Source organism: Diaphorina citri, unplaced genomic scaffold (genome assembly GCF_000475195.1).
Source record: "Diaphorina citri unplaced genomic scaffold, Diaci psyllid genome assembly version 1.1 scaffold2556, whole genome shotgun sequence".
NCBI lineage: Eukaryota > Metazoa > Arthropoda > Insecta > Hemiptera > Psyllidae > Diaphorina > Diaphorina citri.
The window spans coordinates 11,712-39,083 of NW_007379976.1; the positions used below are offsets into that span (position 1 = coordinate 11,712).

The 27,372-nt window shown below is 40.7% G+C and overlaps 6 protein-coding genes across 6 annotated transcripts in view; 4 read left to right on the forward strand and 2 right to left on the reverse strand.

Annotated features, from left to right (window-relative positions):
* Positions 1-5,442, forward strand: part of LOC108253680 (Golgi-associated plant pathogenesis-related protein 1-like) — a 16,057-nt gene extending 10,615 nt beyond the window's left edge. Inside the window, exons 2-3 of the mRNA XM_026830736.1 lie at positions 4,235-4,448; positions 5,217-5,442. Coding sequence (XP_026686537.1) covers positions 4,235-4,448; positions 5,217-5,374 — 372 coding nt within the window. The 3' untranslated portion in view covers positions 5,375-5,442. The remainder of the gene's footprint in view (positions 1-4,234; positions 4,449-5,216) is intronic.
* Positions 5,443-5,596: 154 nt separating this feature from the next.
* On the reverse strand, positions 5,597-9,343 carry LOC103519135 (phenylalanine--tRNA ligase beta subunit-like). Its single transcript, XM_026830732.1, has 7 exons — positions 9,337-9,343; positions 8,598-8,815; positions 7,679-7,854; positions 6,607-6,745; positions 6,188-6,256; positions 5,719-5,739; positions 5,597-5,614 (listed from the first exon to the last, which is right to left on the reverse strand). Exons 1-7 carry the CDS (start codon positions 9,341-9,343, stop codon positions 5,597-5,599), a joined length of 648 nt encoding a protein of 215 aa, XP_026686533.1.
* A 686-nt stretch (positions 9,344-10,029) lies between these two features.
* Positions 10,030-14,440, reverse strand: LOC103519136 (phenylalanine--tRNA ligase beta subunit-like). The gene is made up of 4 exons (XM_026830738.1): positions 14,351-14,440; positions 13,415-13,625; positions 12,462-12,697; positions 10,030-10,161 (listed from the first exon to the last, which is right to left on the reverse strand). Exons 2-4 carry the CDS (start codon positions 13,584-13,586, stop codon positions 10,093-10,095), a joined length of 477 nt encoding a protein of 158 aa, XP_026686539.1. The 5' UTR covers positions 13,587-13,625; positions 14,351-14,440; the 3' UTR covers positions 10,030-10,092.
* Positions 14,441-14,626: 186 nt separating this feature from the next.
* On the forward strand, positions 14,627-16,911 carry LOC103519137. Its single transcript, XM_026830733.1, has 4 exons — positions 14,627-14,639; positions 15,318-15,523; positions 16,111-16,270; positions 16,594-16,911. The coding sequence occupies exons 1-4, from the start codon at positions 14,627-14,629 to the stop codon at positions 16,710-16,712; spliced, it is 498 nt and encodes a 165-aa protein (XP_026686534.1). The 3' UTR covers positions 16,713-16,911.
* A 1,096-nt stretch (positions 16,912-18,007) lies between these two features.
* Positions 18,008-20,067, forward strand: LOC113471515 (centlein-like). Its single transcript, XM_026830734.1, has 4 exons — positions 18,008-18,157; positions 18,377-18,503; positions 19,160-19,304; positions 19,897-20,067. The coding sequence occupies exons 1-4, from the start codon at positions 18,070-18,072 to the stop codon at positions 20,065-20,067; spliced, it is 531 nt and encodes a 176-aa protein (XP_026686535.1). The 5' UTR covers positions 18,008-18,069.
* Positions 20,068-20,110: 43 nt separating this feature from the next.
* Positions 20,111-27,164, forward strand: LOC113471516. Its single transcript, XM_026830735.1, is given in 9 exon segments — positions 20,111-20,126; positions 21,378-21,583; positions 22,525-23,220; positions 23,574-23,782; positions 24,129-24,285; positions 24,449-24,657; positions 25,187-25,333; positions 25,800-25,967; positions 26,807-27,164. Coding segments are annotated over 9 exon segments (2,166 nt in total).
* The last annotated feature ends 208 nt before the right edge of the window (positions 27,165-27,372 follow it).

A 27,372-nucleotide genomic window follows, 5' to 3' on the forward strand; every position in this document is an offset into this window, starting at 1 on the left:
GCTTTCTCTATCAGACTACCGTCTGACATCACTGGCTTGATACATTCCTGTAAATCACATGTTATACGTTAAATAAATACATTCCTTTGAATCAAATGTATGGGGGTCCAGCTAGTAGACTATACTCGTCACTAGAGTGCGCGCTGCGTTCGCTTTCTCTATCAGACTACCGTCTGACATCACTGGCTTGATACATTCCTGTAAATCACATGTTATACGTTAAATAAATACATTCCTTTGAATCAAATGTATGGGGGTCCAGCTAGTAGACTATACTCGTCACTAGAGTGCGCGCTGCGTTCGCTTTCTCTATTAGACTCCCGTCCGCCATCACTGGCTTGATACATTCCTGTAAATCACCTTTTATACGATAAACAAATAGATACTAAATCATTAAATGCATAGGGAGTTCAGCAAACTATACTCATTTGCAATTTGAGAAACTAGAAACCTGTCTAGTTAGCTTGTAGGGTAGCGCTAGGCTTTCTCCTATCCTGTCTTCCTTCTCTCTTCGCATTCGGGACGAAAAGACCTTAGCAGTTACAGTTCCCTCTATCAAACCTTTAAATAACTTTAAACGAAAAAAGAAACTGTAATAGAATATACCCTGTTTATCCTGCCAGAATGAGACCGAAAAGCTCCTTTATTAAAACTTACCAAATACACATCACACAGTTCATACAGCCACAGATTGTAACAGGCAGAAGTGACCGTGTTGAACTCGTACTTCTGGAAAGTTTTGTTACAAGTAGCGACAGCATCGGCAAGACGGGATAAGATCCAAGAATCTATGGGGGACACTTTGACCTTGGAAGCCTAGAGAAAGGGGAAAGTGATAAAACAGGGAATGGTTAGTACAGAGAGGGTCCCGGGAGCTATTTGCCCCTACACCTAAGCATCAGAGTGGGCTTTTTGTGTGTATGCAGTTAAAAGTTGAATAGGCTGCCAAATACGACGTTATAGGTGAGGTTGAGTGATAGATGAAGTTACTGTATCAACTTGATTGATAGGTAGAGTTAGTCAGCTTGATTGATAGATAGAGTTACTGTATTAGTTTGAGTGCTGCCAGCGCCGCAGGTAATCTACTCAACTCGCCCTCAGCCTCATTCAACTTCTCGCTATTCTGAGTTCGTACATTCTCGGGTACCTTCGTCGCGTAGTCTTCGGCTGCGGCTTGATCTTTCAGCTTGGCTATGACTTGCTTCAGATACTCTTCCTTCTTGTTTAGACGCTCGATCTCCTTGTCCACCTTGATCAAGCCCTGTGAAGAGATAGAAAGCGAAATCAACTTGAATTCAAAGAAGAAGAAGAAGAAAGTTTGATAAATGGTACTGTAACAACGGAGGTGTTGTCGTTATGAGAACGAAGAGAGAAGGAGGAATTGCGATTAAGATTATATTATTAAAATAATTATTTTTTTTAGAGGTTTGATAGAGGAAATTGTAACTGCTATGTCCGCTATCATTTGAAACCGATCGAAATCAGGAAATGAAGATAAACATCGTTTGAGAGGGGAAAAGATCAAAAACATCGAAAACCTCAATTAAAAAAGGCCACAAAATTGTCACTTGAAGCAAACCTTCAGACTACTTTAGACCTAATTTTGAACGAACTTGTTCCGAAAATCATTTGAAACCACCGAAAATCCCTCATTTGAACACCTTTTAAAAAAGGAACGGAGAAGTCCACGCACTCTAAACTCTCTCACCAAAATTTAAAATCAAGATAATTATAGAACGAATCAAAAAGCTCCAGCTACTAAAAATGATAATCCTCGAGTATTACAACAACGTGTGGCTTCCTACACTGTGTAGGATGTTCACATTCTTTATTCTGCCCACGTGATGTTAAAGTACAACATGGTGTAATTCAAAAAACAATGCCTTGTATTGATTTGTTTATTTTTTATCCTTATCCCTTTCTGGGTGTCCACAACTATTCCTGTCTCAAGTGTCTCCCGAACAAGGAAAATATTAAATTTCATAATTCATAATATTCAACTGCAGTACAAACACCATGACTACCGCAGCGTTATTCTATTAACCTACTAGCGCTCCAGCGACAGAAGCGCTACCCTCCAAGCTAATTAGGCAGATTAGGCTGGACTTTTCAGTCTTAGCCGACAGTAATAGGGTAAGTACGCAGAGGTTAAAGTTAAAAGGGTCGCTCCTCGTATAAAATAATTCAAGTTCCAGTATAACCTACCTGTAGCAGAAGATGTATGGAGCATTTCTCCGACAGGGTAGATATAGCACACCCAGGGGGCGGGGTCTCATTGAGATGAATACTGCTACAGTAGGCGAGCGTACGAATAGTCAGGGAGAATTGAGTCACCACTTCGGACAAATGAGGATCCGTGCATGTCACGTAGACTGAGGGGAGAAAAGATGACGATTAAATGAAAAAACAATTTTGACTGTACTACATTGCTTAAGAATCTTGCTTAGAAGGGCATAGAATTATTTTGAGAGATAAATTAAAATTTACTTTTGTCTGTACATTTCTTAAGATCATGAAATTTTCGGTTATCCTTCCTCCTTAGGCATCGGAAAACATGTTGGAAAAATTTTGGTCTGTCTATCTATCTGTAACAATGACAGACCTGTATTTCATTGCTTCTCACACGAAAACAGCGCGACCGAAATTGAATCTTCACTTTCCACGGTGATTCATAATGGCGGCTTTTCAAAGCTCATAAGTATGGGGTATAGGCACCTAATGATTAGGTTTGTCGTACCTTCTGTTTTCTGAGACTTGACCACTTGATAGTCGGATCGCACTGAGCGGATAGTCGTGTAGATTTTCTGCACGAATTCAAAGTCCTGCTCCAAGGGTAAACTCCTGTGTATATCGTATACTTCCTGGAAAAGAGAAATAAAACCAAACAAGCAATGGATAAACAGTATATTCGAAATGAAAATAGAATATACCTTGTTTAACCTGCTCGAATGAGACTAAAAAGTCGCTTTACCCCAGCAGTCTAAACAAGGTCTCGTGTATTGAGAAGAGACTAACCCAAGAGTAAACTTAGGTGTTGTTTATGAACAGAATTAGGCTAAGCTAGGCTTGCGAGCGCTAGTGTTTCTACGGTTTGGCAATTGAAGTGGTAACGTACGCAAGTCTAGGCTTGAGCTAGGAAATAAATCTTTTTTTTTTTCACAGTAGGTTTTTTTTTTTTTTTTTTTTTTTTTTAAGTAACTTATACTCTTCACAAAAACCTTCCCCCAACCTGTGAAGAGTATAAGTTACTTGTGTTCTTCTTTTCAAGATGAATCTTCACAAAGTCACGTCAGAATCTATCAGTATGTTCTTTTACGAGTTCCGTCCGCTTAGTTTTAACTACGGATTCCTTTTCGGGTGAATTACTAAGGCTGATGATATCCAATATGTACCTGTTTAATACCTGAGTAAGGGTAAAAACTCCGGAATTTTCCATTAGGTGTCCAAGCAATCATTTAGAAGGGTTAAATTCTCAGCCCTAGTTTTTCCTTATGCAAAAGTACTCACTCTAGACAATTTTTTATGCCTACCCTAGGAACAGGAAAAAAGGGGAATTTTTTTCATGTGATTTTGATGTCATATTTCTCATCAATCAAATACATATTCAATTGTTGTTGTAAATTGACCATTGTACAATGTACTTCAATGTATTTTATGTGCAAATAAAACATATTCTATTCTATTCTATTCTACATAAGCCCCGGATTCAGACTGCGATACTCTTTAGTCCTAGACTGGCAGTATGAAACAAGGTCATCATCAAATTTTAAGTCGTTCCAGAAATAGGTCAACTGTATAAGGTATATTGATGTATTCTATCCTATTCTGATGATTGAGTAAATGAAAGACTTGTTATACTGTCATGTCTACAAAGTTGTGAAAAAGCTGTCTGCTTTACCACAAAGATTCATGATTTGATATTTCCTATTCTCACGGTACCGCCCTCAGGACTGGGCAGAGAAACTGATTCAGCGAAACGCATTCGAACATCGGCCGGACGAGACTCTTTAGTCCTAGACTGGCAGTATGAAACAAGGTCATCATCCAATCTTAAGTCGTTCCAGAAATAGGTCAACTGAATAAGGTATATTGATATATTCTATCCTATTCTGATGATTGAGTAAATGAAAGACTTGTAATACTGTCATACCCACAAAGTTGTGAAAAAGCTGTCTGCTTTACCACAAAGATTCATGATTTTTGATATTTCCTATTCTCACGGTACCTCCCTCAGGACTGGGCAGAGAAACTGATTCAGCGAAACGCATTCGAACATCGGCCGGACAACGCGTACGGTGAAAACATCTACATGCGCGGTGGCACCAGCCCCATCACCGATGAACAAGCGGTGCAGAATGCGGTGGACAGTTGGTACAACGAAATCAAAGACTACAAACTGTTTGGCCGCGAGCCCACCATGCAGGAGCTTATGTCTGGGAGTCCCACAGGTAGGTGTTTTTATTTTTATTTCTTTAATTATTATTAGTTTTCTTTTTTTTAGGGAGGTTTGATAGAGGGAATTCTGACAACGAAAGTCTGGCAGGTTTGATAGAGGGAATTCTGACAACGAAAGTCTTATCGTCCCGAAATCGAAGAGAAGAGGATAAGGCGAAAGTCAGCCGTTCTGAGAACGAACCTTATCTGTCTGTGATAAAGTTCCTCCGGGCGGGAATCGAACCTACGACCAAAAAACTTCTCCTATTTAGACACCATTTTCTCTAAAAGCTTTTTTTATATATATAAATAAAGCATTGAAAAAGTTCAAAGTTAGGGGCAAAAAAGTAAAAGTTCGTGGTTCAAGTCCAAGCAAAGATTTTAACTTGTCCTTGGCATTGGTAGAGAATGGCATTGGTAGAGAATGGCATTGGTAGAGAATGCCATCGGCATTAACCCCACCCTCGATCAAACTTTAGTTTGTACCTTTAAATTATGTTACCATTTGTATATATTTATTTTGTAAATAAAGTTTGGTCTAATTGTTTAATAATAATTAAATTTAGCACATTATTTCTGAACTTGTGAGAAGCACTGATGAAATTCCACCGTTTTATCATCTCAATTATCTTGCACCAATGTTTTTAATCATTCACAGGTCATTTCACTCAGCTGATATGGAAGGGTACCAAAGCGGTCGGCATTTTTGTGAGAAGCACTGATGAAATTCCACCGTTTCAACATCTCAATTATCTTGCACCAATGTTTTTAATCATTCACAGGTCATTTCACTCAGCTGATATGGAAGGGTACCAAAGCGGTCGGCATTGGGATCGCTAAGGGAGATCAGAACCGAGTAGTAGTCGTGGCCAACTATTCACCTGCCGGTAATGTGGTCAGATATTTCAACGAGAATGTTCCCAATGTAGTCAAGAAATAATATGGTGGTAAAACCAAGACAGAAGGTGGAAAAAAATAGACAAAATAAAATTATAAGCAAACTTGTAATCCAATTTTGGAAAAACATTCCCCTAAAGTGTGTCCAAACATAGTTGACCGGCCGTCCATCGACGAGTTGAATCTATGTCGAGGCAATGTGGACCGCTCAGTCGACATCGATCGACGCGCGACGGCCGGTCGACTATGTGTCGGCACACCTTGTTCATGTCGGTATACGACCCTTCGCAAGGGGGGACAATATAATAGTGCTTATTTATACTGCTCGCATAGGACTGAAAAGTCCCTTTACTCCAGCAGTAGGCTACTACTATTATTGTGGTCAACTGATAACTTGTTTAGAGGAACCTGGCAACAGAAATCAATCACTTATTTACACAGAAGAAAAAAAGGGATTTTTTTTCTAAGTCAGATTTTAAACCACATTAAATACACCAATTTTCTAATGGATCCTGATTTACATTTACTTAATTTCTTCCGTCTGCTTAATTTGAGTATTTTTGGTCAAAAACGAATTAATTCCGCTTAAATTGAGGGTCAAAAAAGATAATAATAGTGCTTATTTATACTGCTCGCATAGGACTGAAAAGTCCCTTTACTCCAGCAGTAGGCTACTACTATTATTGTGGTCAAAATTCTCAAATTATATTGAGGATAAAATTCCATACCTCGGCTGGGATTGAACCCACGCCCTCCTGTTCACCAGGCGACTACACCATCGAGGCAGGTACTACACCACCGAGGCAGGTGAAAATGAAAAACAACTGAAAAAAAGAAGAAAAATAAATCCCCTCACCTGTCGAGCTATAGATGCAAAGCGAGGCATAGTCTTAGGTATATTGTTATATCCGTACGCAATAGCTATGTCTTCATAAATATCACACCAATATAAATATATCAATTTTTTATTAGACGAACTGCTCAACTATAGAGTTGCCAATTGACACAGTATACTAAGTCAGAAACAAATGTTATAAATTACAAAGAATTAATTTGGCGATGGGATTAGTACACAAACAAAGGAGAAAGATTAAAACCCAGTACAAAGCTTAGCCTTGACCACTACACCACCGAGGCAGGTACTACACCACCGAGGCAGGTGAAAATGAAAAACAACTGAAAAAAAGAAGAAAAAAATCCCCTTACCTGTCGAGCTATAGATGCAAAGCGAGGCATAGTCTTAGGTATATTGTTATATCCGTACGCAATAGCTATGTCTTCATAAATATCACATGTGTGAATTATATCATGTCTGGTAGGTGGAATAGACACAGATAACTCTGCTCCAGAACCAAGGATCTTTGTCTGCAGACACATCTTGGTCAGGAGACTGGCCACCTTGTCTGTAGACTCACTGAAACACAAACCATTCAAAGGATCTTTGTCTGCAGACACATCTTGGTCAGGAGACTGGCCACCTTGTCTGTAGACTCACTGAAACACAAACCATTCAAAGAAATAAGTTTGCTATTAAACCCAATGGAGCAGTTGCTATTATTGATAAAAGGTCGATTCCTACGTAAAAAGCTGTGAAAAATCCAAATATGAGGTCAAAACTCCGAAAAAGTAACTTTAAAAGGTCAAAAATTCAATTTTTAATTGCCGTTCTGATGAAAAAGTCCAAAGAGTTGTGACGTCAGATTTCACGTCAAAATGCGCAGAAACGCTTGCGCACAAACAAACGAAGCGGGAGTCACGAATTATGATGTCATCGCCTACGGGAGCGTATGGCGTGACGTCAAACTTCACGATTTACCGGTATTTTTAAATCGATTTATCTCAGTGTCTAGAAGTCGTAGAAGAAAAATTCTGTTAGTCCTCATTTTTCCTGCTCTATGACTTTGAAACATCACCCAAGTAAGCGCAACTGATCTATTAGAGTTCATAGAAAACTACGATCGATGGAGAGAAACCACCTCTGTGGCGGAGTGGTCAAGAGCATTGACTCTCAACCCGGAGGTGTTGAATTCAAATCCCGGTCAGGGCGCGAACTTCTCCCTCCTTGAATAGGCACGGAAGTAAAAGAATGTGTCTTGAAGTAATGCGAAAGCAGGGCACAATCTAAAAAATGAAAAAAATGCAACAATAGACCCCCCCCACCCCCACTGAAATGGTCCCCAGATTTATAAAATCCAGAAACAGAAAAAATATCAGAACCAGGCCACAGGATTGCAATCCACGGTACCGGGTTCGATTTAAAAAAAAAAAAAAAACTCTGTTCCTAATTAAATATCACAAACAGCTAGTGTGCAAATGACTATTCTAGTCTGTTTTATTCTCTACTTACGTTATGCCGATATACTTGGTAGCTTTCTTCACGTTGACCACTTCCTTTCTGACTTTGAGTTCCGGGTATCGAGCAGACGTACCGTCACTTCTCAGCACCTCACAGCTTTCCACGTGGTACTTGTCCTCACAATACTGACTAAACATTGTCACCAGTGTGTCTAATACTATCTTGGCCTGTGGGACGGAACAAGAGCAGACGTCCCGTCACTTCTCAGCACCTCACAGCTTTCCACATGGTACTTGTCCTCACAATACTGACTAAACATTGTCACCAGTGTGTCTAATACTATCTTGGCCTGTGGGACGGAACAAATGAGACTTTGTTATATCGAGGTAAGTATATTCAAAATCTAAAGTCACTCTAATAGGTAGGTATATATTAATCATCAACAGAGCATCAAATGAATAAGTTTGTATTAAAGTACACAACTAAGTACTTATCATATGCTAGTTTTGTAAAGAATGAAACTTATTATCATTAAGTTCTATTAAAAATCTAAAAGAAGCCAGCCTAGTTAGCTTGGACGGTAGCGCGTTTGCCTTGAAATCGCTAGGTCGCGGGTTCGATTTCCGCCCGGAGTGAACATTAGGGTGCCTAAAAGAAAAAAAAAATCTGGTGTGAACATCACACGACTTTCCTTATCCTATTGAATGATGCTTATTTCCGCCCGGCGTGAACATTAGAGTGCCCAGTGGCGTAGCGTCCATGTAGGGCGTGTATGGCGGCGATACACTCGAAATTTCACTCAAATACCCTTAAATATTGAGTGCCTAAAAGAAAAAAAAAGACTGTGTGATCTCGGAACGGCTGGCTTTCTCTTATGCTGTCTTCTTTCTCCCTTCGCTTTCGGAACGATACGACCTTAGCAGTTTCAGTTCCCTCTAGCAAAGCTCCATCAGTTAGCAGAATGACTTACTTTGGTCAAATCGGTGGCAGTGCATTCGATGAATATGTTCCTCGTGTTGACCGAGATACGCGAGTGATGGGAATTGATAATGGGCGGCAGTGAGAGTACAACACCGTTCTGATCTGTGATTACCGGATACACGGGACTGTCTCGGATGATCGGCAAATACTGTTTCAATTGAGAGTGCGTCTGAGAAGAGAAACAAGAGTTGAATGGGCTGTAGAGCACTTTAATTCCAATTAAAATATCTTATTAAGAACTCTTTAAAGTACCAAACTTATATTTCGGTATTATAAATAGCCCCCTTTTTTTTCTCTATTTTTCAATTTATTGTATTTAATTGTAATTTAAAATGTTCAAAATAAAATAAAGAAAGTATTGTCAAAAAAAAATCATACCCATCTGTTCCAGATGTGTAAACAAAACATGACGTTCTTGCCCCGTTTGAACTTTCGCAGTCCAAACACACCTTCAACAGAACCTTGAGACTTCAGACATCAGACTGATAGCAAACTTATGACGCGCGCAGGGTTTTCAATTTCCAGATTCGCGTTTATCAGTCAATCAGAGGGACAGGCCCGCGTTCGGTGAAAAAGCTTCGCAATGGGAAGTTAATTTGCATTGAAATGGGGGACTTTTCTGACGAAATTCCCGAGTGCGGAGTTCAGAGTGTAGATTGTACTCCAAGAGTTATGACGTAATGTTGAAAACTAAACTTTATAGCAGAACAGAATTTTAGGTAAATTACATGTCATATTCAAAATCATAATATTGTAATTAAAAAATAGAATTGATAGAAATTGAACATTGTACAACAAACATCATAATAATGTTCCGGTGACGTCAAACTATTGCGGAAAAAGTGCAAAGGTTGCGCTGCGCGCTTAGCAGATCAGCTGAGATCAATAAGCCCCAGGAGATTTAGCCAAGTTGTTGATTCATTTGGGTTGACTTACGTTGATTGATGTTGATACTAGTAGTAAACTTTGATACGTCTCGTCGAGTCAAAATCAACAGCAAACTTGCAACACGAAAAAAATAATCAACAAAAGCGAGGCCTTTGATCGAGCGTTCCAGAGCAAAGGTTGCCGACTTTTTGCGAAGTTCTATAAAAAAAAAAAAAAAAAATAATAAAAATAAAAAAAAACATAAAGGTGTTACTTCACCTTGGTGCTTGAAGCTAAAATGTAAACGTAAGGTTTTATAACAAGTAATAGTGCTTATTTATACTGCTTGAATGAGTCCCCTGTAGGCAAAGTAGGTGTTGACAAAAAGCCCACTCTGAGGCAAAGAGTGTAGGGGCAAAGAGGCCCAAAAAATGGGTTAAGCTTATGGGAATCTGCGAAGGTGTTGGATGGAGTTGGAAAATAACCCCAGTAACCAATTTCCATTCCAACCATATCCCGAAAGGAAGATACACTCTAATCCCTGGAAATAGCTAGAGACTAGAAGTGAGCAATGCATGAGGAGGGACCTTGGTCTTCCGCCTATGAGTAACTGTTGGTCATACAAATGGCTCAATGTTGATCTCCAGTATGGAACATGGCAGAGTGAGCTCAAACTTGCCCAGCACCTGAAATCAGAACCAGTAGGATGGTTAGGTGGACGAGAATGCCGGGTAAATTTAACAACAAATAACTTGATTTAATAAATAAATAAAAAATGAAATTATTGTCAAAATCAAATCATCAGTTTTTTTGTGGTACAAAGCAAAGTTTTTTTGTGGTGTCTTTAATGTTCTTTGTCTTTTGTGTTTAACGTGTGTTTCACAATATTGTAGAATATTGATAAACATTAAATAAAGTTACATTTATGTTATTTAAAAAAAAGAGCTTCCTCGCAACTTTTGTGGGTGCAACAACATTATTAAGAGCCTCCTTGCCTCCTTTAGTATTAGTTCTCATTAATCATCAATCTTTTTACACTGGTAATGCCGCCACTGGTCGCTACTCAATCAAAGCAGCTACTCAATTGTCCTCACGAGGCTAAGTGCACCCCAATCTCCAAGCACAGAGCCAAAAAAAAACTTCGACCCCACCGGGAATCGAACCTGGGACCTCCGGCGTGACGTGCAAGCCTAGTGTGATACCCACTCGGCCACGGAGGTTGCTTTTTACTTTCCTTATCCTATAGGAAGGAAAGTAATGTAATCGGGTCAAATTTTCGATGGTAAGCGCTAGGTCGCGGGTTCGATTTCCGCCCGGAGTGAACATTAGAGTGCCCAGTGGCGTAGCGTCCATGTAGGGCGTGTATGACGGCCATACACTCGAAATTTCACTCAAATACCCTTAAATATTGAGTGCCTAAAAGAAAGAAAAAAAAGAGTGTGTGATCTCGGAACGGCTGGCTTTCTCTCATGCTGTCTTCTTTCTCCCTTCGCTTTCGGAATGATACGACCTTAGCAGTTTCAGTTCCCTCTAGCAAACCTCCATCAGTTAGCAGAATGACTTACTTTGGTCAAATCGGTGGCAGTGCATTCGAGTCTTTGTTTTCGTCCAAGTTACGTTTAATGTCCAAGTCTCGTGCTGTTCTGATGGATTTTGAAACAATATTTCTCACTCTCTTGTAATCGTCTATCTGTCTGTAAACAAAATATCTCGAGAACGGCAAGAGCTAGAGACTGGCGGTTTTCGGTGTAATTTAACAATATCTCGGGAACGATATAAGCTAGAGACTTGAAATTTGGTATGTAGTTCATAAATATGACAAGGATGCAACACAAAACGTTTGGTTAAAATAGGTGCAGCGGTTGGGGGTATTTTGATCGCTTTTTGGCGGTTTTCAGCTATACTGACTAAGTGGTTAGAGATATTGTAAATGTTAGGGTAAAAGAACACTCAAATAAGCATCATTCAATATCAATAGGATAAGGAAAGTCGTGTGATGTTCACACCAGATTTTTTTTTTTTTTTAGTTTAGTTTAGTTTATCTACCTACCTCAGGATGAAGCACACCCATCGTTCCAATCTTGCTCCCGCGTAGCATAACATTCGCGCATCGTTGCGGGAAGAAAGTTGCATTGTCCGCCGCCTGAATACAATAGCCTTCGGTCTTATCCAGGGGAATTTGCAGAAGTTGCATCACTCGATCCAGAAGACCGTGGATGATCTCGAACCCGGGACTCTTGTTGTAGTAGACCGCCACCAGGTTCCGCTGATTACGGGCGCCTACCTCTGTGAAACGAAAAATGGTTTAATTGGTTTATGGACTTTTTTTTCTTTTTTTGGGAAATGAATTTTATTCGTCTCGGGGATAAAATGCTGAATTTCAAATTAAATGCTTGTTACAAATGTCATTCCCCCGCTTGATATAGGTATTACGCTAAATTTTAGGAATTGAGTTGGACTCGAACCACCAAACTTCAGATTCAAAGAGCCTTTAACGGATTGGTGGACGGAGGAGATAAGCCGTACCTAGAAACGCTTTTTTCTTCACAAGGATGAGTGCACCTCGAATAGCAAGCGCAGCTGTACAGGCTCTAGATTTCGACCCTGACAGGAATTGAACCCGAGACCTCCAAAGTGCAAGTCTAGAAACCCTCTCAACCACGGAGCTTCCCTAAAAACATTAGCAGAGCTGTTTTACTTAAAAATAACTTCCGCCATGTTGGATATTACCTCTCGAATAAAATTCTTCAAGTAGGTATGCGTGCAAAAAAGTTGAAAAAAAAAGCTTCTCTCTTTTTAATAGCATCAAGGGTGCAATTGGCCTCGCGTTGAAAATCCTTTTATCCCGTTTTCATTTTTAAATTTTCTTCTATCTGCAAAAAATACCCACTTCTACGTTAGATAAAGTTCAGATTATTACCCCATTTACCTCGGGTAGAGAGAAAAAAAAAAAAAAAAAAATTGGATTTTTAGTTTATCTACCTACCTCAGGATGAAGCACACCCATCGTTCCAATCTTGCTCCCGCGTAGCATAACATTCGCGCATCGTTGGGGGAAGAAAGTTGCATTGTCCGCCGCCTGAATACAATAGCCTTCGGTCTTATCCAGGGGAATTTGCAGGAGTTGCATCACTCGATCCAGAAGACCGTGGATGATCTCGAACCCGGGACTCTTGTTGTAGTAGACCGCCACCAGGTTCCGCTGATTACGGGCGCCTACCTCTGAGAAACGAAAAATGGTTTAATCGGTTTATGGACTTTTTTTTCTTCTTTTTTTGGGAAATGAATTTTATTTGTTTCGAGGATAAAATGCTGAATTTCAAATTAAATGCTTGTCACAAATGTCATTCCCCCGCTTGATATAGGTATTACGCTAAATTTTAGGAATTGAGTTGGACTCGAACCACCAAACTTCAGATTCAAAGTCCACCGTCCTAACCACTACGGTTGTTTTTGATTGGGAAAAAAATATTTCACCGCCGTTTTGATTTCGTAGCAAATGAAAAAACTGCGACATTAGACTCTTGGGGTCTGTGTCGTAGCATGCCCATCCCGTAGTATGCCTCTCATCAGATGGGCGATAAGAGACACAATACTTCCCATTTAGGTGCTGGGTCTAACCACTAAGGTTGTTTTTGATTGGGGAAAAAAATATTTCAACGCCGTTTTGATTTCGAAGCAAATGAAAAAACTGCGACATTAGACTCTTGGGGTCTGTGTCGTAGCATGCCCATCCCGTAGCATGTCCCTCAACAGATGGGCGATAAGAGACACAATTCTTCCGATTTAGGTGCTGGGTCAACACGAGAACACCAGAAAGTAACCCGTTGAAATATTTGCAATCGAAAAACGAGCACGAATTTTTGTCAACGGTGGGATTCGAACCCAGGACCTTCTGCTTGGCAACTGGGCTAACCGTGCCGTGCGTGTACTACTCACCGGCTGTGGCGTCCTTGTAGACAATATCGGATATTTCGAACAGTTTCAGAGGCAAAGGCATCTTCTTATTGGCCGCCAATGTTTTGAGTAACCCGGGTACCAATGTGGTGCGAGCTATCTGGAACTCTAGTGTCTTCGGGTTGCCAATATGAACAGCAGGGATATCCTCCATCTTCTGACGAAGCTTGACGGACACATCGTCCCTGGAACACTGAAGAGGTGGGGAAAGTGGTTGAAATAAAATAGAACTTGGCGTCGTTTCTCAACATAGGTTCGACTTACCAATCTTAGGCAACACTTGTTTATTTATTTACCTAATTTACGGGATCTAACCCATTATATAAACAAAATTATTTAATTTATAAAATGTTTATAAACAAAATTCCCTAGTTGGAGGAAAAAAAATAGCTAATGTAATAAACCTACCTAATGAAATTAATCCTAACAATAAAAAGAACAAGTAATGATAAAGAGTTTATTGATGCAGCGAGTCGAACTTGTTTCGAATGTTGAGCAACTCCCAAGATAAAACCTAGTACAACCAGCCTAGTTAGCTTGGAGGGTAGCACATTCGTCTTGTAAGCGCCAAGTCGGGGGTTCGTATCCTGTCCGGGGCGAACTTTATCCTAAACTGTCCTCCTTCTCTCTTTCGTTACGATAGTCCCCTCTATCACACCTCTCTCAAAAAATAATAATAATAAATACCTACCAAAGCAAAGGTGAGAACCTCTGTGAAGCCTGCCTGAGCTATGTCCCCTCTCAACTGATCTGATAACTTACCCAGTTAGCTTGGAGGGTAGCACATTCGTCTTGTAAGCGCCAAGTCGGGGGTTCGTATCCTTTCCGGGCGAATTTTATCTTAAACTGTCCTCCTCTCTTTCGTTACGATAGTCCCCTCTATCACACTTCTCTCAAAAAATAATAATAAATACCTACCAAAGCAAAGGTGAGAACCTCTGTGAAGCCTGCCTGAGCTATGTCCCCTCTCAACTGATCTGACAACTTGTTTAGAGGAACCTGGCAACAGAAATCATTCAAGAACAGAGAACATTACTTATTTACACAGAAGAAAAAAAGGGATTTTTTGTTTTTGTTTTGTTTTTGTTTTGTTTTGTTTTTTTTTTTTTTTTTTTTTTTTTGTTTTTTTTTTTTTTTATTTTTAAAAAAAAAAAACGGACATTTTTTTGGGTGGAGCCCGGGGCAGATTTTATCATGAATGGAAAAAGTTCGTTCCCTTCTATGACAGCAGTTATACAGTGACTTCTTCCTATCCTTTCCTACGTAAATAGGGTCGGCGTTTCTCGTCAGTCTCTTCCAGGTAGCCCTATTAACCCTTTAATGCGCAAGATCATCAATTTTGCTCAAATTTTAGTATGCTATAGGTCTTTGGTCATAGAGACCGGAATGGAAAATGAAAATTTTACTATCTCAATTTTTAACCCCCATTTGGCCAATTTTCCAAATGTTGCAGAACTACAACATTGCGCATTAAGGGGTTAAATATTATAAGAAATTTCATCTACCTATGAGTCAAATTTTACCATTTTGGCGAAAAATTTGCCGAATTTTATTAAAAATCGAATGAACCATTCCTGAGTTATGGCCATCCAAACAATCTTGAGTTAGCTTGGTTGGTAGAGCGTCTGTCTTGTAAGCGCTAGGTCGCGGGTTCGATTTCCACCCAGGGCGGGTTTTATCCTGAACGTATAATGTTCGTTCTCGAAACGGCTGGCTTTCTCCTATCCTGTCTTCCTTCTCCCTTCGATGTCGGGACTATAAGACCATAGCAGTTACAGTTCCCTCTATTACAAAAAAAAAAAAATCAAAGAACCGTCGGCGTCGAGTCGCAAAATATGCAAAATATATGCACGAAATATGCAATGAGCCTCTGTGTCCCTTACAGGTCCATCCAAGAAACCGAAACTACAAGGCGTGGGGAATGAAGAAGAGATGAGAGATGCTGAACGGTCACCAGAACCTGATACAGAGCAGTATTTAGAACAAGAACAGTATTTAGAACTAGAGCAGTTTGTAGATCAAGATGTTTCCACTCAGCATAGTGAGAATCTGGAGTATAATGAACAAGATGATATGACAGGAGCTGATGAGGTAAGTCGAATGCTCCAAAATTTCGGAGTCCGGCCTACAGAAAAGGAGCACTAGTGAAACCTCGAGGGGACAGAAAGTAAACCTATTTGAAATATTTGTAATCGAAAAATGAGTTTTTTTCTTCTTTCAAACCCGGAACTTTTTTTAAGGGGTTTGACAGAGGTAACTGTAACTGCTAAGGTCTTATCGTCCCTAAAGAGAAAAGAGAAGGAAGACAGGATAGGAGAAAGCCAGCCGTTCTGAGAACGAACATTATCCCATCAGGATAAAATCCAACCCGGGCGGGAATGCAACCCGCGACCTAGCACTTGACAGGTATTAGACGCGCTACCAACCAAGCTAACTAGGCTGGCTACCGAAATTCTTTTTTTCACGTGTGAGAGACGGCTCAGATGGTCTAGAAAGAACACAATACTTCCCATTTAGGTGCTGGATCAACAGGAGAATACCAGAAAGTAACCCTTTGAAATGTTTGTAAAAAAAAAAAAAGTTTTTTTGGTGGGCATGAGGAATCGAACCCGGAACCTTTTGTAGGCGCCTTACCAAAAGGTTAACCGTGTCCCCGAAATATGTTTCTTTTGTTTCAGGAGAAGTCGAAATACTTCAGCACCGAGGATGATATTTTGGAGGAAGCACCGGGTAGTGTGTTCTCTCTGTATGATGAAGATGTAGGAAGCTCGGTGGTGTCTGATCAATATGATATGGGAATCTTCTCTGATAACGATCAAAGTCAGAGTGGATTTGACGGTAAGTAACTTTCTATCTCTCTCGCCCTCTATATCTGGGTCAGATTCCTTTTTTTATCTACTTAATAAAAATCTTTAAAAAAAGGTACCTACCTCGTAAAAGAAAAATGTGCATCGCCTCTTCGGGAATGGAAGAGTTTGGTCAGAAAATTTCCGCCCCGGCTGGGATTCGAACCTAGCACCTCCGGTTTTAAAGTCAAAGCTCTTGACCATTTTTATGTAGGTACTTTTTACTTTCCTTATCCTATAGGAAGGAAAGTAATGTAATCGGGTCAAAATTTTTTAATCAAATTTCAGCATCATTTTCATTTGTCTATTCCACAGGGAATTTGAGTTTGGATTTGAACAACGCAAGTTTCCCAGACCAAGATGTAGGGGATAGAGCTGGGTTCTTCAATTTCAACACCGGACAAGACCCCAGTATGCAGTTCAACTTTTTCTGAGAAAATCAGTTTCCCACTTTAGTTATTAAAATGTATTATCTTACCTTCAGGAGGATTTAACATTATTTTCACTACGTTCACATACTTAAGCTGATTCCTTTATTTATTTTTCTATACTTTTTGCTAAATTTCAATATTAGTTACGTAATGAAATAAAGATACCCAGTTAAAGCTACCTATACCTACTTACAATAATGCATAAATATAGTAAATATGACCAGTGTTATTATAGGGTTAGGTTAAATGCAAGAAGGAGTTTTCACAATTAGAGCAGTGATTAGTGTTATAGGGTTAGGTTAAATTCAAAAAGGAGCTTTTCTCTTCCACGGATGTGACTTCTGCATAATTACCGATAATAAATATGAATTTTGAAAAATAAGAAAGCTACAAGTGAATGCATAGGAAAAGGTATTATTCTTAGTATAAAAATTTAATATTGACTCTTGGCACTTTAGTCAGTTTGCCAGAAAGGTTGCAACATCTGGGGCCAGTCTGTAATCTGTAAAGCTATATGATAGGTACTTGACCAAACAGGTACATTTAGGCTGGGATATAATATGATCTTATATTGAAGTGTTCATTATGCTTGGGACATGCTTGGAAACTAAGCTTGATAGTAGACCCAGAGGAAAGTTAAAAAGGTTGACTGGACAGAATTTGTCCTTGATTGTTTTTGTCTTTTGACTATTCTTAGCCTGTAGTAAGTCCTTTAGTGAGACCTGCCAAGAGGATGGCTAGATAAAGAATCTTAGGGCCACAAACTGATACAAGGGAGTATAAATAAGGCTGTCTCAGGAGTCCACTCAAGAGGTAACAAACTTTCAACTTACTGTATGTCTGTCCAAGAGCTTTGAACAGTGAGTCCCGTTTTACTCCAATAGTCGGCATGTTCCTGGGGCGATTAACATCAAGCTACTTTAGCAAAATGGTCAGTAGACTACTGACTGGGAGAGCTCTCATGAAAATCACTTATCACAGGCAAAACTCCACAGATAACAGGATAATTTATTATGCCACAAATTAACAAATGACAGATTTCACATATCACACATGCAAATTTTGCTGATAGGGTGATAGGTTAGAAATTCGTATTAAACAAAAAAGGGGACTGCCTAAAAGAAGAGAGAAGCGGATTGTAAAAATGCGGCTCGTGACAAAAAAAATGGTGGTGTACAATCACGTCGATCACGTTTCACCCATTTTTACATTTTTTTAGCTAAATTCCTTTTTTCAACGGTTTTCCGACCAGTTTCGTAATTTTTGATTTTTTTTTTTATTTAAATCGTCATTCTGAATTTGAATAAAAAAAAATCGTCTTCTCAACCTCTACTTTTTGTTATTTTTTTGAAGTGATAAAATGTCGAAGGAACACAACATTTCCCAAATCGCGGCTCAAACGGCCTACATGAAAAGCCAACATGATCTCAAACTCGCAGAGATAAAAAGTAAGTAGGTGGTAGAGGTACCTTATCGATGCCGACACTATTTAGGCAGGTACTTAGCTATATAGTTTATAATATTTATTACTTTCCTTATCCTAATATAGGAAGGAAAGTAATGTAATCGGGTCAAATTTTCGATGGTACCTAGCTATATAGTTCATAATATTTAACCCATTTTTTCCCCTCTAGAGAGAGGCTTTAGGATGAAACTTTTTCTTCCAGGACTTGAGAATCGACTCAGTGCTGTCACCAGGAAAACAAGGAAGATAAACGAGAAACTCGTGGATGTTGAAGAGAAAAAGAAGAACTACAAAATGAAACAGAAAGAAGCCTTATCGGACAGAGAAAGGTACATACCTACGTAAAGAAAATAGGTACCTACCATCTACCTATTTTTTTTTCTTCTTCTTTATTTTAAGTAAAAATCTATGACCCTTTCAAATCTTGCGTTCTTATTGGGACACCCTTTATGTACCTACGAGAAAAATAAATGGAACTGATGTTGATGTATGTTACATGGACATAAGGGGGTTTCTTTTCTTCGTTGTGCGCATTGCATACTCTGATAAATACCTGGCATTCATACAAAATGTTGGTTAGAACTTCGCTTCACAGCCTAGTAGACTGCTTAGCTTAGAGGGTAGCGCGTCCGCCTTGTAAGCACTAGGTCGCGGGTTCAATTCGCGGCCCGGGGCGGATTTTGTCCTGAACAGTTGAGGTTCATTCTCGGAACGGCTGCCTTTCGCCTATCCCGTCCTCCTTAATTCTCTCTTCCATTTCGGGACGCAACCTTAGTAGTTATACAGTTCCCCTCTATCAAGCCAGCCTAGTTAGCTTAGTTTGTAGTGCGTCTGCCTTGTAAGCGCTAGGCCGCGGGTTCGATTCCCGCCCGGGGCGGATTTTATCCTGCTGGGATAATGTTCGTTCTCGGAACGGCTGGCTTTCTCCTATCCCATCTTCCTTATCTCTCTTTCAAACCTCTTTAAAAAAAAAACGCTTTTCCAGACAACTGTTGTCGAATGAATATCTGAGTCAAAGCGTATCGGATGTGGAAGATCAAACGATAGCATTGGAGAGCAAGGTGAATGAATTGGAAAGCCACTGTCAGGCCAATATCAATAAGAACAAGAACAAATTGCTTGAACTACGGGTAAATATGGTAGAACACATAACACAATACATTAGAATTGATATTATTATAAGAATAAACGGACAAACAGACCAATTACAACCCGACACCAGCAATATCAGTACTGGGTTGCGGAAACTTTTCTTCTTATATCTTTTTTCAATGTATATTATTATTATTATTATTATTATTATTATTATACCTGTTATTGAATTATTATTATTGTATAAATAAATGGAAAGTATTGTTTGAAAAATTAAATGCAAGATCGTTGAGTTAATCTCATTTCCTTCAACTATTACCTAGTTACCTACCCCGCGGCGGGCCCAACAATAACACATTGACTGCACTAGTTCTCAATGGATTATTGAAGTGAACCAACATTTTGCGTGGTTGGTGTCCGGATGGGTGAATCTGGGCAGCTAGCCTAACCATTTAGGCTGGGTGAGGTGTGAGGAAGGGGGTAGCTTCTCACCGAATGGAAAATATAGGTAACCCACGTTACTAAAAACCTTTACAGTTATAATATAATATGTTTACCTACAGTGACATTAACCCATTTTATCATTAAATAATAATAATAATTATTATTATTTGTTTCTTTTTCTCGTAGAAAATGGTGAACAATATTCCTCTGATGATGGAGCTGACTCAGATTCAGACAGAACATGAAATCCTGACTCGACAGAATCAGAAGCTTACCGAGGAAATAACTGGACTTGAGAATCAGATTGTACAACTTCGTATTCATCAAAGTAAGTACCTATTCATAAAAGCACCTTGAAAAAAGTATCTGTAACACTACGTTAAATCACTGAAGTTGAACGATGTTGTGCGTGGTTGGTATCTGGATGCTGGCTATTTCGGAACAGACCTTAGCTTCCTTAGCAGAAGACTACTAAAATAAAAAAGTGTTTTGCATATTGCATACTTCAATAAATACTCGGCATTCATACAAATTATTACACTCCTGTTTTGAAAGTGAGAGCTAAATACATAATTATGTACCTACCTACACCTACGTAGGTACTTACCTCAGCTGACAGTAATACTTACCTTACGTAGGTTATAGCTGCCTAAAACTTCGAATACTTGACGTTCGCGGGTCCCCGGCACGCTTGAAGTAAAGAAAATCAAGTGTGACGGAAACGAATTGAACGGCAACAGAGAAGGTCTTATCGTCTCGAAATCGAAGAGAGAAGGAGGAGAGAATTGGAGAAAGCGAGCCGTTCTGAGAACGAAACTTATCTATTCAGGAGAAAGTTTGCCACATCGCTCCAGGCGGGAATCGAACCCACGACCCACAACCTAGTAGCCTGTATTAACAAAATATCCTGAACTTTGACACTTCCATCCCCACCACTCACTCTCAGAAGGTCTGACAGACGTAGGTCTGAAGCTTTTCCCGCCACACACGTTAAGACGGTCAGGGCCGGAGTAGCCCCCCGCGGGGCCCGGGGCAGTTTCAAAAGCGCGGGGACCCCAGGACCTACCCCCCTCCCTACTAGAAAACACTTCTATACCTACCTATTTGTAGATCATCAATTTTGCTCAAATTTTAGTATGTTATAGGTCTTTGGTCATAGATACCGGAATGGAAAATGAAAATTTTACTATCTCAATTTTTAACCCCCATTTGGCCAATTTTCCAAATGTTGCAGAACTACAACATTGCGCATTAAGGGGTTAAATATTATAAGAAATTTCATCTACCTATATGTGTCAAATTTTACCATTTTGGCGAAAAAATTTGCCGAATTTTATTAAAAATCGAATGCACCATTCCTGAGTTATGGCCATCCAAACAATCTTGAGTTAGCTTGGTTGGTAGAGCGTCTGTCTTGTAAGCGCTAGGTCGCGGGTTCGATTTCCACCCAGGGCGGGTTTTATCCTGAACGTATAATGATCGTTCTCGGAACGGCTGGCTTTCTCCTATTCTATCTTCCTTCTCCCTTCGATTTCGGGACGATAAGACCTTAGCAGTTATAGTTCCCTCTATTACAAAAAAAAAAATCAAAGAACCGTCGGCGTCGAGTCGCAAAATATGCAAAATATATGCACGAAATATGCAATGAGCCTCTGTGTCCCTTACAGGTCCATCCAAGAAACCGAAACTACAAGGCGTGGGGAATGAAGAAGAGATGAGAGATGCTGAACGGTCACCAGAACCTGATACAGAGCAGTATTTAGAACAAGAACAGTATTTAGAACTAGAGCAGTTTGTAGATCAAGATGTTTCCACTCAGCATAGTGAGAATCTGGAGTATAATGAACAAGATGATATGACAGGAGCTGATGAGGTAAGTCGAATGCTCCAAAATTTCGGAGTCCGGCCTACAGAAAAGGAGCACTAGTGAAACCTCGAGGGGACAGAAAGTAAACCTATTTGAAATATTTGTAATCGAAAAATGAGTTTTTTTCTTCTTTCAAACCCGGAACTTTTTTTAAGGGGTTTGACAGAGGTAACTGTAACTGCTAAGGTCTTATCGTCCCTAAAGAGAAAAGAGAAGGAAGACAGGATAGGAGAAAGCCAGCCGTTCTGAGAACGAACATTATCCCATCAGGATAAAATCCAACCCGGGCGGGAATGCAACCCGCGACCTAGCACTTGACAGGTATTAGACGCGCTACCAACCAAGCTAACTAGGCTGGCTACCGAAATTCTTTTTTTCACGTGTGAGAGACGGCTCAGATGGTCTAGAAAGAACACAATACTTCCCATTTAGGTGCTGGATCAACAGGAGAATACCAGAAAGTAACCCTTTGAAATGTTTGTAAAAAAAAAAAAAGTTTTTTTGGTGGGCATGAGGAATCGAACCCGGAACCTTTTTTGACCTCAGATTTGGATTTTTCACAACTTTTTACGTAGAAATCGACCTTTTATTAATAATATTTTCCCAATTGCAACTCCTCCATTAGGGGTACTAGGTACGAAAAAGTCTGAGAACCCCTGTATTGGGCATACCAAATCAACTCTTACATCGTCCTCACTTCTTTCTCCTCCTCTCACCAACATCATTGGTGCAGTGGTTAACGCGATAAAATTCGGATTTCGAATCTGGAGGAGGTTCGACTACCAAAACAAGCCATAATAAATATTATCCTGGTGGGGAACGACATTTGTGACAAGCATTTAAGATTCAAGCGATTTTATCCTTTGGGGAACGACATTTGTGACAAGCATTTCAGATTCAAGCGATTTTATACTTTCTCTCTCTCTTTCGTCTTCTCTCCTCGGCAGAGCGTCATCACAGAGATCCTAGAATACTCTCCCCTCCCTGTAATGCACGGAATGATCAACACTTCCGGTCTCACTTACCACACACCTCCATCTCTCCTTGACCCTCCAGAGCGGAAATGCAGAAACTTCATCATCCTGACCAAGAATCTGGAGAATAGTGCTGAACTAATGGGTCGCCAGAGAGACAGCAAGATAGTGTTCGTGGCATACATGTCCTCGTATCAGATCAAGAGCTTCCTGGCCGACACGCCTTCCGGTCTCACTTACCACACACCTCCATCTCTCCTTGACCCTCCAGAGCGGAAATGCAGAAACTTCATCATCCTGACCAAGAATCTGGAGAATAGTGCTGAACTAATGGGTCGCCAGAGAGACAGCAAGATAGTGTTCGTGGCGTACATGTCCTCGTATCAGATCAAGAGCTTCCTGGCGGATACGTCTTCCGGTCTCACTTACCACACACCTCCATCTCTCCTTGACCCTCCAGAGCGGAAATGCAGAAACTTCATCATCCTGACCAAGAATCTAGAGAATAGTGCTGAGCTCATGGGTCGCCAGAGAGACAGCAAGATAGTGTTCGTAGCGTACATGTCCTCGTATCAGATCAAGAGCTTCCTGGCGGATACGCTGTCGCATAATATCGTCAACTTGCTGATTATAGCGGATCCGAATCTACAGCATGACGAGTTTAATAGGGTAAGATTTACATTATACCTACCTAACTCACAGTTTCCAGAAGAGAGTGATTGGTACTCGACCAGTCGGAAGACCTAAAACCCGATGGAGAAACAACATTCAAAAGGACGTCCAGGAGATGGGAGTAGATCCTGAATCCTGGCAGGAGTTTGCTCAAGACCGAGCGCAATGGAGGCACAGTGTGGAGCAGGCATATGGTCGACAAGGCCTTAGCCACAGATAAGGTAAGGTAACTCAGAGTTTCACAGTAAATCTGCCTGGGGGAACTTAAACAGGGAGCAGACTAGTGTCTTGCTGTGGGACTGTTAGGGTTCAGAGCAGCCAAACCCATAACCAACCTACTCTTGTTTCAGAAATCAGAGTTCTATAGTATCGACATGTACACACATCGCCTCTATACTGATAGTCTGGGCACTAGTATACCCTGGGTACTCACATCCTGGCGTAATGGTAACTTCACGCGACCCTGGGTTAATCTGTTCCCGGATAAGCTTAACACGGGGTTCTGTGGCCATCGCTTCATTGTGTCTGTGGCACAACAACCACCGTTCATATTCAGAAGGTAAAGGTAAATCTTCAACATATAACATGTTGATAAAATGATGATAAATTTAATATAAAGAGGTTTGATAGAGGGAACTGTAACTGCTAAGGTCTTATCGTCCCGAAAGCGAAGAGAGAATAAAAACAAGGTAGGTACGTATTATAAATCCAGCCGTTCCAATAACGAACCTTATCTGTTTAAGGATAAAATCCGCCCTGGGTGGGAATCAAACCCGCGACCTAGCGCTTACAAGGCAGATACGCTACCCTCCAAGCTAATTTGGCTGGTACTTCTAGCGGATCCGAATCTACAGCATGACGAGTTTAATAGGGTAAGTTTTACATTATACCTACCTAACTCACAGTTTCCAGAAGAGAGTGACTGGGACTCGACCAGTCGGAAGACCTAAAACCCGATGGAGAAACAACATTCAAAAGGACGTCCAGGAGATGGGAGTAGATCCTGAATCCTGGCAGGAGTTTGCTCAAGACCGAGCGCAATGGAGGCACAGTGTGGAGCAGGCATATGGTCGACAAGGCCTTAGCCACAGATAAGGTAAGGTAACTCAGAGTTTCACAGTAAATCTGCCTGGGGGAACTTAAACAGGGAGCAGACTAGTGTCTTGCTGTGGGACTGTTAGGGTTCAGAGCAGCCAAACCCATAACCAACCTACTCTTGTTTCAGAAATCAGAGTTCTATAGTATCGACATGTACACACATCGCCTCTATACTGATAGTCTGGGCACTAGTATACCCTGGGTACTTACATCCTGGCGTAATGGTAACTTCACGCGACCCTGGGTTAATCTGTTCCCGGATAAGCTTAACACGGGGTTCTGTGGCCATCGCTTCATTGTGTCTGTGGCACAGCAACCACCGTTCATATTCAGAAGGTAAAGGTAAATCTTCAACATATAACATGTTGATAAATGATAAATTTAATATAAAGAGGTTTAATAGAGGGAACTGTAACTGCTAAGGTCTTATCGTCCTGAAAGCGAAGAGAGAATAAAAACAAGGTAGGTACGTATTATTAATCCAGCCGTTCCAATAACGAACCTTATCTGTTTAAGGATAAAATCCGCCCTGGGTGGGAATCGAACCCGCGACCTAGCGCTTACAAGGCAGATACGCTACCCTCCAAGCTAATTTGGCTGGTACTTCTTTTTTTTCAAGAGGTTTGACAGAGGGAACTGTAACTGCTATGGTCTTATTGTCCCGAAATCAAAGAGAGAAGGAAGACAGGATAGGAGAAAAGCCAGCCGTTCCGAGAACGAACATTATCCCATCAGGATAAAATCCGCCCCGGGTGGGAATCGAACCCGCGACCTAGCGCTTACAAGGCAGGTACGCTACCCTCCAAGCTAACTAGGCTGGTACTTCCTTTTTCTTAGTACAGCAAAATTAGCATTAATTTTCCAGACAAGCATTCGTGCACGACACCTCAGGGAAGATCGTACAATCTGAGACAAATGAATGGGATGGATTGGAGCTAAAGATACTCAAGCAAATGTCTCACTATCTCAATATGACCATTGATATACATGAGACTTCCAGTTCTAATCCAGGGTAAGCAAAGGAAATTTTCATAGTGCTTCAAATGAAAATATTCCGTTTAGAGAGGTGTGTCTGGTGGGTGTAGTAATCTAGTCGACCACTGTTGTGTTGTGCGCATTGCATACTCTAATAAATACCCGGCATTCATACAAAATATGTCAGTTGAAACTCAGGTTCCATTACCGCTCGAGATGAACTTTATCCTATACAGATGAGGTTCGTTTTCGGAACAGCTGGCTTTCTCATATCCTCCTTTTCCAAAGTAGGGTCCTTTCAAACCTTGAAACAAAACCCTTTTCCTCTGGAATATTGCGTGTCCATTGCTTGGTGCGTTATTTGAAGTTCTTTATAGGTATTGACATACTAATCCGATGTTCTTTATGTCTTTATTTCAGTGACGGAGGTTCAGGCCGAGTTATATTTAGTTCTTTATAGGTATTGACATACTAATCCGATGTTCTTTATGTCTTTATTTCAGTGATGGAGGTTCAGGCCGAGTTATATTCGACATCATGCAAGACAGAGCTACAATAGGTATAGCAGGAATAGCAATGACTGAGGATAGACTACACAATGTATCATTCTCTGCTAGTCACACTCAGGACTGTGCTGTCTTCGTAACAGTCACTTCTTTTGCTCTGTCCAAGTAAGCTCTGCCCTAGGCATAGAGAAGGAAGACAGGGTAGGAGAAAGCCAGCCGTTCCTAGAACGAACCTTATCTGTTTAGGATGAAATAATTCTCTGCTAGTCACACTCAGGACTGTGCTGTCTTCGTAACAGTCACTTCTTTTGCTCTGTCCAAGTAAGTTAGAATTGACCACGGTTCAATGAACGAAAGATAGAGCTAGACATAGAGAAGGAAGACAGGGTAGGAGAAAGCCAGCCGTTCCGAGAACGAACCTTATCTGTTTAGGATGAAATACGCCCCGGGTGGGAATCGAACCTGCGACCTGGCGCTTACCAGGCAGACGCGCTAACTTCCAAGCTATGTAACTAGGCTGGCAGTTGTACAGTTCACTCAGATTCCGTCGTCTCTCTCAAATCAACACTCGAACAAACCCTCCAACAAACACAAAGCCAGTCCAGTTAGCTTGGTTGGTAGCGTCACTAGCGTGTCTGCCTTGTCAGCGCTAGGCCGCGGGTTCGATTCCCGCCCGGGGCAGATTTTATCCTGAACGGATAAGGTTCGTTCTCGGAACGGCTGGCTCTCTCGTATCCTGTCTTCCTTCTCTCTTCGCTTTCGGGGCGATAAGACCATAGCAGTTACAGTTCTTCCCGCCCGGGGCGGATTTTATCCTGAACGGATAAGGTTCGTTCTCGGAACGGCTGGCTCTCTCCTATCCTGTCTTCCTTCTCTCTTCGCTTTCGGAACGATAAGACCATAGCAGTTACAGTTCCTTCTATCAAACCTCTTGTAAAATCTCTTTGATTAATACAATATTATATTTTATTCTATTCTATATTAAACCTCGTGGAAAATTCCAGATACCGCGCTATATTCGGGCCATTCAAATGGGAAGTGTGGGTGTGCCTTGTCCTTGTCTACTTACTCGCCATCATACCCCTCTCATTCTCTGATAAACTTACACTGCGCCACCTCTGGGAAAAACCATCCGAGATAGAGAACATGTTCTGGTATATGTTTGGCACTTTTACCAATCTGTTCACGTTCCGCAACACAAACTCTTGGACGTCGAGCAAGAAGGCTTCCACCAGGGCTTTTGTGGGTGAGTAGTTCACTGGTCTTTTTAGCTTAAAGCTCACTTGTGGTTCGGAATCATACCCCTCTCATTCTCTGATAAACTTACACTGCGCCACCTCTGGGAGAAACCATCCGAGATAGAGAACATGTTCTGGTATATGTTCGGCACTTTTACCAATCTGTTCACGTTCCGCAACACAAACTCTTGGACCTCGAGCAAGAAGGCTTCCACCAGGGCTTTTGTGGGTGAGTAGTTCACTGGTCTTTTTAGCTTAAAGCCCACTTGTCGTTCGGAAAAAAAATCGTGTAGTGGGGACATTCTCATCTAAATTAATTACATTTCCTACCT

Bases quoted from the DNA above. Each gene is read 5' to 3' on its own strand.
- LOC103519135 (XM_026830732.1), bottom strand. The intron at 6,746-7,678 runs GTAAGTAGAGAA...TTTGTGTTTCAG, and splicing joins ACCAAGTATATCGGCATAAC to TGAGTCTACAGACAAGGTGG. The intron at 5,740-6,187 runs GTGAGGGGATTT...TTCTGTTGCCAG, and splicing joins TTGCATCTATAGCTCGACAG to GTTCCTCTAAACAAGTTATC.
- LOC103519136 (XM_026830738.1), bottom strand. From the start codon at position 13,586: ATGGAGGATATCCCTGCTGTTCATATTGGCAACCCGAAGACACTAGAG. The intron at 12,698-13,414 runs GTGAGTAGTACA...TTCGTTTCTCAG, and splicing joins CTACAAGGACGCCACAGCCG to AGGTAGGCGCCCGTAATCAG. The intron at 10,162-12,461 runs GTAGGTAGATAA...TTCTGATTTCAG, and splicing joins TGGGTGTGCTTCATCCTGAG to GTGCTGGGCAAGTTTGAGCT.
- LOC103519137 (XM_026830733.1), top strand. The intron at 15,524-16,110 runs GTAAGTCGAATG...CTTTTGTTTCAG, and splicing joins ATATGACAGGAGCTGATGAG to GAGAAGTCGAAATACTTCAG. The intron at 16,271-16,593 runs GTAAGTAACTTT...TCTATTCCACAG, and splicing joins AAGTCAGAGTGGATTTGACG to GGAATTTGAGTTTGGATTTG.
- LOC113471515 (XM_026830734.1), top strand. From the start codon at position 18,070: ATGTCGAAGGAACACAACATTTCCCAAATCGCGGCTCAAACGGCCTAC. The intron at 18,158-18,376 runs GTAAGTAGGTGG...TTTTTCTTCCAG, and splicing joins CAAACTCGCAGAGATAAAAA to GACTTGAGAATCGACTCAGT. The intron at 18,504-19,159 runs GTACATACCTAC...ACGCTTTTCCAG, and splicing joins GCCTTATCGGACAGAGAAAG to ACAACTGTTGTCGAATGAAT.